General features: G+C 42.6%; 1 protein-coding gene across 1 annotated transcript; it reads right to left on the bottom strand.

Moving 5' to 3' along the window:
- Positions 1 to 333: 333 nt before the first annotated feature.
- On the bottom strand, positions 334 to 9,735 carry LOC149358233 (lysozyme c-1-like). Its single transcript, XM_089568802.1, has 5 exons — positions 9,578 to 9,735; positions 5,767 to 5,855; positions 3,413 to 3,473; positions 2,825 to 2,900; positions 334 to 461 (listed from the first exon to the last, which is right to left on the bottom strand). Exons 1-5 carry the CDS (start codon positions 9,702 to 9,704, stop codon positions 395 to 397), a joined length of 420 nt encoding a protein of 139 aa, XP_089424928.1. The 5' UTR covers positions 9,705 to 9,735; the 3' UTR covers positions 334 to 394.
- Positions 9,736 to 10,027: the final 292 nt, after the last annotated feature.

The following is a 10,027-nucleotide window of genomic DNA, read 5'->3' as shown; positions in this document are numbered from 1 at the left end:
CACCACCGAAATTTAAACCTCGGCCGATATGGACTGAAATCGATGTCCGACCGTAACTGAGCGTGCCCGACATGATGACGACCTTCAAATTTGGCCCGGGCTATTGTCAAAATTTGATCTTGGCGATTTGGGAATGCTTTCGCACTATAATAGTTTTAACCAAGTTAAAACTCTGGTAATTTTATTACTTAGTTGTAGCCTTGATGACAAAAAAAGTCATATTGTTGTGCTAGTAGTCCCAGATATTACTGGTGTTGATGCTGGGTCGCCTCTCGTGATAGCTTCCGCCGTTTTTTATTATACTTTTGCCGCTTACATGATTGGCTACTGCCTTTCAGAACAGGTGGAGCGAACGGTTGAATTACGTCGGCAAAAAGATGGTACAGTTTATTCCCTAGTACTTGCAGCCCTTGACGTATCGGCTGAGATTTCTTCCCCGGCACTTCGCCTTCCAACCGTACCTGGAAAGAATAGAGCACTTGCAGTACATTCGCTGGAGAGAAAGGGCAAGGAAGATAGGATTCTTGACAACACAAAATGAGCAAGGGGCTGGATATTCTTAGATTATTATTATTATTATTATTACACATACCTCAAGGGCCCTCGGGTGAGGGCTTTACATGAGGGGTGGGCTAGCAATCTGGTGCTAATAACATTTTTTCGATGGCTTTCTTAAAATGGTCCGGGTTTGTATGAAGGATGGTACTTGTGGGAAGACTGTTCCAGTCACGCGCTGTTTGGATGAAGAAGGAATGGAGATGGGTCACGGTGCGAGCAGGAGGTGCGTAAACGGCATTTTGGTGGCTTTTGCGGGCTGAAGAACGATGAGCAGGCTGGATAGGACAGTTGTAAGAAAAGTTATGATACATTTTGTGGTACAAGCACAGCCTTGCAACTGTGCGACGTTGCTTGAGGTTAGGTGGGCATGCATTATTTTTGAGGGAAGTAACACCGGTGTAGTATGAGTAGTTTGAGTAGATGAATCGAACGGCGCGATTTTGGGCAAGTTCAATACAGTTAGTTAGGTTAAGTTGAGCGGGGTCCCAGATGGCAGATGCGTATTCTAACTTTGGCCGAATTAATGTTTTATAAGCTAGTAATTTAACTAGCTTGCACAAAGCTCGACTTGCACAAAGCCAAGTCGAATGCGAACTGAATTTCGTAAAAGAATTTAAGAGAAAATGCTTGATAGTATGTACCGAGGAAGACATAAGGGGTGAGAACAAGAACTGCTGTTAGCAGCTTGAAAAGCCTCTCCCTGAAGCTACTTACATATCAAGGCTGTTTACGCATTGGATGCGCCCAATAAAAACTATCTACCTGTAAGAATGCTGGCATCCTGAAAAAATTTCGCTGCAGTGCAGGAAAACATGTTGGCTTGCTTAGCGGCGCCGTCGAGTGCGAACGTCAGAAATCACTCCAACAGACTGTTTGCTTTTAACGCGCCAGCGTTAAGGCTGCCATCTAGCGGAAAACCTGGCGTCGTACCGGCACCATTGTTGCGTCCAAAAACCAACGTCACGCGTGACGACACTCGTGACGTCACGCGTGGACGTCTGGAATGAAAATCATTGAAAAGAGGACTCGCAAATTATAGCTGGGCGCATCTCTTCAAAGATTTAACGTCGTAAAGTGAATAATTTTACGCAAAGAAGAATTTCCAGACATTTTTGTCGGCATTCGAACGCGCGACCTTTGGGTCACCAGTCTGGCATTCCACCGGCATTCTACCGACATTTGCAGCTTAGTAGTGTAGCAATTAGTGGAGTGAGCTGGAAACGAGCTGATTAGCGAGATACTAATGAGAGCAATTACTAGCGTAAACTTAAGTGTGTAAGGTTCAAAGACAAGAATGTGGAAACTGCGTTGTATAAGTGTGATAACTATGTGAATAATTAACAGCAATAATTAACTGTGTGAACAGTTGACAGTGACTGTGTGTGTAGAGAAACCGCTGAAGGGAGACATTAACGCTATTGCTTAATAACCTTAAAGGCGGAGCTTAAGTTTTCCTCCCATTTTTCATCACTTCACTGTCAAAATATTCACATGAATGATCTTTTTTTATCAACCGGGCAATGAGAGCGTTAAGCAATTGAATCACTGGGCTTGGTGCGCTAGAAACGAAAGAAAATGGGTAAGAAAAATAAAGAAATTTCAAGACTTTGTGCAGTCCTACGGAAAGACGAGCACTTTGCTATGAGCTGGGCCGCCAAGGCAACCATCCAGCAAGGAACGAACACTCAGAAGTCCGAACATTCCGTCAAGTGGTTCTTTGACGGGCTCATCTTTCTTCGTGACTCTCACCTGACACGTCTTGAGCTGCAGTAAATAGAGAGATTTAGCATAGCGAATACTTACTATAGCGCAGAGGTATATCCGACTATACGGGTGCCGTCTGCGCATGCGCAGACGTACCACCTGACGCCACCCCTGCCAACGGTGCCCCTCCCATTGCGCGTGCGCAAGAGGCCTTCACTAGCCCGGAATGCGTTTAAACTAGGCTAAATCTCTCTGTTGACGCCACGATCACTCTTTATAGCCTGCAAAACAAAGGGGCATGGTTGCCTCCGAGTAGAAGCAAGGCATTAGGCTGAAATCAGAATCGCTTGGACAGTTTTTTTTTTTTCGTGCAAGTTATTTCTGTGTCTCGTAAAATTTGTTGTTGAACTGTGAGCATAAACGGTGCTTTTGTTGTGCACTTGTTGCAGCTTACCTGCTGCAAACGAAAAAAATAACTAAACGAAGGACCTCATAACTTCTTATCGGCGAAGGATGGCCGCAGATACGGCTCAGTGACTTTGACCTAAATGTTTACACTCACCAAGCATTGAATCCGGAACTCTTGTAAATCTTCTTGGCGCACTTCACTGCCGCTGCGATATTGTCGGAGAGGAGAGCTGTGGATAAAGTGAATTGCATGAGTGCTGGGCTTGTGCTCAGCCAATACAAGCGCCGTTATCTTTTGTCCTTGCCATAACAGAGAGCAAAAGACTTAGCATTGTTTGTAGCCTTGCGTGTATGTGTATTTAATAAAAGATTTTTCTCTCATTCTGTTTACGTGCTATTTACCTGCTGTTCCTTTTTTTACGGTGTTTTCTCATTAATTGCAAGTAGTAAGAACATGGCATTGTGGCTTTAACATAAAACCGTCGTTAAAATCGACAGCACTGATTACAGTTCAAAAGCAGCATTTTACCGTTGAAAGAAAGGCAACTGTTTAAGACATATTAGCTAGGTGCCCTTAATATAGTGTAGTTTATTGACGTGCACTTAAACATGCGAATTTATTTTGCGTGCACGGGACATTTCAAAAATAAAGAACTACTGTAAAAGTCCCAATAACTTTTTGACCCGACGTTAAGTCTTGTCGATGCCGATGCAGCTGTCTGTAAGTGCAAGCTGAACTTACCTCTGCACTTGACTCGGCATATGTTATGACGACCAGGGCTGCACCAGTAGCCGTTGTTGATCTGGCAACGGTCACATAATAGAAAAGAAAACAAAAATGGTACTCAATGGAAGCAAAATTTTATGATAGATTCTTCCACAGATTAACGCGTAATGAAAAAAAAAACGTTTTGCTTAGGCTAAAGAAGTTCAAATAACATCGCGCTCACAAGTCGCAAGTTCGTGACGCGTGTCTCGGTGCATAATGGTTCTATTACGGGGTGTTTTTATTTTTTTTTATGTGTACAGATTCTTATTTCAAATCTTCGGACTTTGCGCCGGTGCGGGCTGCGCAGGTGGATTGTAGGTGGATTATACAGCTTAATAGTTAGACGAAAATTTAACTAAAATTAACTACTCAATTTTTGCATTCTAGATTATAAGGGTAAGATTTTGCTGCAAAATTTAAGGCCGTTAACACCGGAGGTGAGCTCAAGTTTTAAACTTTCTTAATCGGCATTGTGGTTCGAAATATCGAACATCAAAAATACGCGTTTGACAGCTCGCTGAGCTGACTTTCCCGCATTAGCTTATCTTAACATCGTGTTTCTGTGCTCAGTGCCGTCGTCGAATTCAAGTTAACTTCTTTTACACCATAAAAATACACAAACGCGTTTTATTTGATGAATAATAAATGCGAGGGAAGCCATTTTATAAATATGCATTGCGGGAGAGTCTACTCAGCGAGCTTTCAAAGGCGTATTTTTGACATTCGATACTTCAAACTACATTGCCGATTAAGAAATTAAAAAAAAACACGGTTCACCTACCCCGTTTATGGTCTAAGTTCGCAATACAAAATTTTCTCCTAAAATCAAAAATTAAAAAGTTCATTACTTATTTTAGTTAATTAATCACCTAATTATTTATCAAGATCAAGTACATGATGTACGCCTTGCCGTGCAATTCTCCTGCATTGACCTCACCGACATATCTCTTAGAGTTTTAAAAGTAAAAACTTGTGAACGGTAAAAAAATCATATATATACATATATATATATATATATATATATATATATCTGCAGTAGCTGCAGATTGCGTACCCAAAATCCAAATGCTGTTTTTTTTTTTCTCTTTTTACATTTGAAAGTTGTACAGACGTGAATTTTCAGGTTTCCACTTCACGCTGTTTCATGTTTTTTTTTCATTTGCATGTATTCTTTTTAGCCGGGAGCGCTGCCCACTTTTCTCTTTTTTTTTCATATCTTACGATGCTATTTTCTCTTTTTCGACGTTTCAGGATATTCACCCACGTTAGTGGCTACGTGTGGCGATTACAAATATTCAAACCCCATTCTTCCTTTCCAGAAAGGTAATAAAAACTAGTAGATAATCAATTTTTACGTGTCAAACAACCATGCAGGAAGTCAAGTATGCAGTAGAGGAGGGCTCTGAATTATTTTTGATCAAGTTAGGTTTTTCGATGTTCTTGGGAAGATGCAACGTTCATTCAAGTTCATTTCATCCAGAAATGATGACAAGGGACAAGAAGGTCTTTTCATGCGATAACAGAACTCTTGTTTTATTTTTAGCAGAGTTCGCTGTATGCTCATGGAAGTGTTGTCTTGATTAAATTTTTAATGTTTTGAAGTTACAAGTAGACGTGAAAATTTTAATGCTTCACGCGACGTGGGATAGTCCAAGGAGTTACTGTGGTGACAGGTTTGAAACTTTTAGAATTACTTAATATTTATGTAAAGTGAGCAAATGTCTTTCCATTACGAGCTGCGGTCGATGAAAGAGAGCCTAAATGAGCTTTAATATAGCTGTACTCATACAGAAGAGCCAAAACTATATCAAGCCCTCTGAAGAGTCACACGGGCCTTTTATGAAAAGTAAATGTGCCCGTTCCGCCCAAAGGTGTCTAGAGGTGACGACTCGGATGCAATGAAGATACATCGAAACATATAGTTGCTACTTTCTGTCTGTTGGCGTCACTTCCCCCAAGCCAAAGGCAAATTTTATGACTTCCATCACATCTTTTTGAAGAGGCCTCTAATGCATTCAATCTAATCTAAGACCACAAAAACAACAAAAAAATTCATGTAACTGCCTCTAATAAACCGAAAGTAAAACTGCCCTCAAAGGCAACAGTATGGCAGGGAGAACGCTGTACATGCGCTCATTTCGTCTTGAGTTGGCCTTTGACGCAATCATACCGGCACTTCACGTTCACTTAGCTTTGGCTTCATATGCGTAATATTGGGCAAGTGCTCCCACTGTATGCCCTTTATAGATCTCGCTTGTTGCTACCTTCATCGCTCAGTTATATTCAACAATGAACCAACTGGCTTAAAATGGAAACAAAAAGCTTACCTGGAAAAGGCCATAGTCTGTACTGCCATTTCTGTTACGGTTTGTTGCCTTTGTGTTCATGCCGCTTTCGGAATTTACCAGGCACACCCCTGCAAAAAAAAAAAGCGGCAGGCTAAAATTAGTACAGGCCCAAGTACAGACCCTCTGCACAGTGTATAAGTGAACGATTCCATAATTCAGTTAGAATTATTGTTTCATTTACTACTTTTCTTATTTGGGTTTGATTGCTCTTGTCGGCAGTATTTGCTAGACATGTTTTAGAAAGAGGTCAGTGTCCTGCTGACCGCAACACAAAAATAAACAGTGACCTCTTTGCTATCGAAGATAAGTCCCCTGCATGGGAATCAGTCAAAGTAAGCGCCGAAGCGTTCATACAAAACGGTCCATTCGTGGAGGGCACCTTTAACCAAAGCAGAGTACTTCAAGAAGAAAAGTACTGAAGTACTCTGCTTTGGTTAAAGGCGCCCGCCACTAACTGGCCGCTTTTCATGCACGGTTCGGCGCTAAGAAAAGTACTGAAGGACTCTGGCCAAACTTCACCAAAGCGCCTGTGGCACGTAACATAACGCTACTGCGAAAGGCGAACCCCTAAACTTCCTTGGAAAAACTTCTCGACATTCCATCTTACTTTCTTCTACATATCCACACCCTTTTCTCAGGCTATGTGCCTTGTGCCGCACTTCTCAAATATATATTTAAAAAATAAAGGTGGTCATCTTTTCTCCAACCCTTTTTTATCTTCGATGGATGTATTTAGCAACTTGTGGCCAGCTGTGTCCCAAGTCCTTCGTTTTTACTCGTGTCGTACTTGGGCTTTGTGTTCGCGTTACAGCGGGCGTTTGGACAGCTGCGATGCGGACGTAGAGGCCGAGGGGAAGTCCGCGGGGTAGAGGGAGAGGGTTACAATGCAGCTGGAGCATTGTGCTGCAGCCCAAGAGGACAAAACCGTGCATCCCATAATAATACCAACTGCGCCAAACGCGGTCGCAGACACAAAACTATTGTCTCGCTTACCGAGAGCGAACAAACTTCCGCATTTTTTGTTATCATCTTTTTGCAATTTTATAATGTTCTTCCACGTGTAAGAAGCAAGCCTGTAGCATATTGTGCTCCTATGCACAGCATACACTATTCACCACTTGAAAAGACTCAAAAGCTTTACGAAGAGAGCCAAAACAACGATGTAGACGTTCAGGTCGTCTACATGAGACTTTGCTTTAATTTACGAGTATGAGCCAACTTTCCCACAGAATCACAGCACTATTTGCTTAGATTAGGCTTGATAGCACTTGTCTGCGGTGGCTTTTCCTATTGGCGCTGAAACTTTCTCTTTGCATTGTCAAAGCAGGTGCTTTATTAAGAACGGCATAGAAAGGCAGAGAAAGAACCTGTTCTCGGATAAGAGATGTAGCGCTATCTGCAGCTTGCTAAATCCCTCAATCATATATGGACAGGATCTATGAGAAGGGGCATAATAAGTATACGTGTATGTGAGGCAAGAGTGCAGCAGTTTTCTACGTACACTTTTGAAAAACGTTTAATGCCTGCGCATGTAGGCAACAAAGGCAACGAATGGACCCATGCATCAAGGCACGAGAAGCTGTAGCATTCAAGGTGGCACCTGCGCCGAGAGAGCCTTTATTTTCAGAGAAATCACCGCGAATAGACGTCAAAAGACACCTCGACACCTTCGCGGAGAATGGGTGGAACGGCCTCATGAGCTGGAGCGCCCGATACCGGAGGAACTACAACGGAACGCGCGCATGCCGCTCTGTACTGACTGTAACGAACTACGCAAATAGAACCAGTGCAAAAAAAAATAATAAGGAAAAAATGTAACGACGCATGCGCTGACTTGAAACTTTATAGCGCAGCCCTTTTCGTAATGGCTAAAATCAAAGCTTGAAACCATTTCTTCACAGAGAACAAGAGGCAAACTTAGGGGCACCCATCGACAAAATTATTGTAAATTGCAAGATCATAGAACGCAAGCCTGTGAAGAGCAGTGCGAAAAAGCAACGAGAAAACATCGTGAAATCAATGTGGCAGCGATGTGAGAAGTGCGAGCTTTATGGTCCTGCAAGTTTTCCACACGCTCTTTTCGCAAAGTGCTTTTGCGCCGAGACTGATTAAGGTCAGCTCTTCTGTCGTTCTTGTTGCCGTCCAGTTTGCCCTGTACGTTACATCATAGCCGAGTTCACTGAAGGCTGCTCACGGAACTCCCGGCTGAGACGCGCCCGGCCATGCACTAAGAATATCTACTTTCCAGATGTTACCACGGCCAACGCACATTATCGAGAAAAGTAGCAAGAAAAAAGGTTGGAGGGAATACTTAAGCTCTCCTTAAATGTATGACGCGATAATGTAATCGGTTGATTCTCATATGTTAGAAACATTAACTTTGTAAAACCTCGAATAAGAACTGGGTATCGAATCCAATTAGTTGAGTGGCAAAATCCCGACCTTTCAAGCACTTACCCTGATATAATTGATATAATAGATCAATCATCCTCCTTGTTCACGTTCCAGAAAAAAAAGCTAAACTAACTGTACTTTGTGAAACATATGTAAATGTTTGTTTTCCATTCTTGTTGTATTATCGCATCTACTCTACTACAAAATGTTCTCCTATGTTGTGCAAACGATCTCTTTCATGTGTTGTTGCTCCTGAGTATTATTGAATGTTTATGTATCATGTCCATGATTTGTAACTGACTTTTTTTTTTTTTTGCTGCGTGCCTATTGCCTTGTTACACTGCATTTATCTGGTGCCGAGAGCGCAGTCAGGTGACTTGTATGTCACATTTTGCCTCGGTTCCAGGGCGAACAACTGTATTTGCAAAATTTCAAATAAACAATATGCAGAAAGTCATTCTTTGCTCTACATTCGTAGATCCTTGGGAGTCACCATACCCCTTCTGGCGAAGTGGTGCAGCGGTTAGGCGATGCGCCGCTGCCCTGCCGATGGCAGGTGCTAACAGCGGTGGGCCTTGTGCGACTGAGGTTGCTCTTCCCGATCGACCAATCATTAATTGCACAGCCACGTGTGACGGTGGGCAGTTTGCTCACTATCCGGTGGGCAGGTTGTGCTTACGCCGCAAGGTCACGTGACCTATAGGTGGCCCACCTGCCTCCCAGGTTCCTCTCTGGGGCCCACCTGCCACAGCCATGCCCGCGGTCTGTCGCTCACAACGCCGACAATGACGACTGACACCACATTTCTGGTGAACGGGGCCTTTAAATCTATCGCCTCAATAATTGGGTAGAGTATACTTGGAATACGTGTGATCTCATATATGTCGGAAGGGAAGGAAACGTACAATCATCACAAAGTGTCCAAACCATCGGGTTTTAAACATGCACGGCTGCGAAAGAGACTGAAAAAAAAAAGTTCCAGCAGAGAGTAAGCAGCAAGCGAAAAAAAAAATAGATTCGTATTGTTAACGCATAGAAAGAGAACAGCACAAATCATGCAGAGGTATCACTGCGGATAGAACCACAAGGGAAACGGAAGGATACAGAGCGAGGGGCGATGAAATTAGGAAATTCGCCGTCGAAAACTGAGCGCAGCTCGCGTAAGAAAGTGTAAGAGGGAAACATCGGAAGAGTCCCTTTCCGGGCAACCGCCCTAACTCAATTCGCCCAATGACGATAATGGTTTCTTCAGATATAATTCTAGCTGTGACTCAAATCTTTAAGCTTCGTCGCTAACTCAATTCCAACGCGGCAGTTCTAAGCTTTTAAAGAGCCCCAATAGCGACCAGACTTGGTCAAATCACCTGCTGATTTCTATGGTGTTTTGCGCACTTACAGTTTGGTATCTGGCGCCTCGGTATGCCATGTTTTCGGAGTTCCTTCGCCAAGGAGCAGAAATTGAACCTCCTGCCCAGGGCCCCTGCAACAAACGCCAGCAAAATGGTTACCTTTAATAGGTTCATGGTTTTGGTCTAGTCCACAACCACTGCTCTAACTTCCACGCTTACTTATACCTGACTGTGACAACTTCAAGACACGTCATCTTCTTGCGCTTCTATTCTTTTGGTATCACGAGACTAGGCAGATAAGAACAATGGGGATTCAGCTTCAGTTTTACACCTGTCCTGTCTCTCTCTCTCTCTCTCTCTCTATATATATATATATATATATATATATATATATATATATATATATATATATATATATATATATATATATATATATATATATAAAGAATCAATGAAGAAACAAATAAAGAATCATCAGAGCTACGGGGAATTCTAAG

Source organism: Amblyomma mixtum, chromosome 2 (assembly GCF_055824585.1).
Source record: "Amblyomma mixtum isolate Tamu chromosome 2, ASM5582458v1, whole genome shotgun sequence".
Classification (NCBI taxonomy): domain Eukaryota; kingdom Metazoa; phylum Arthropoda; class Arachnida; order Ixodida; family Ixodidae; genus Amblyomma; species Amblyomma mixtum.
This window is presented reverse-complemented; position numbering and strand designations above follow the sequence as displayed.

Bases quoted from the DNA above. Each gene is read 5' to 3' on its own strand.
- LOC149358233 (XM_089568802.1), bottom strand. From the start codon at position 9,704: ATGAACCTATTAAAGGTAACCATTTTGCTGGCGTTTGTTGCAGGGGCC. The intron at 3,474-5,766 runs GTAAGCTTTTTG...GACCGTTGCCAG, and splicing joins CAGACTATGGCCTTTTCCAG to ATCAACAACGGCTACTGGTG. The intron at 2,901-3,412 runs GTAAGTTCAGCT...CTTTATCCACAG, and splicing joins ATGCCGAGTCAAGTGCAGAG to CTCTCCTCTCCGACAATATC.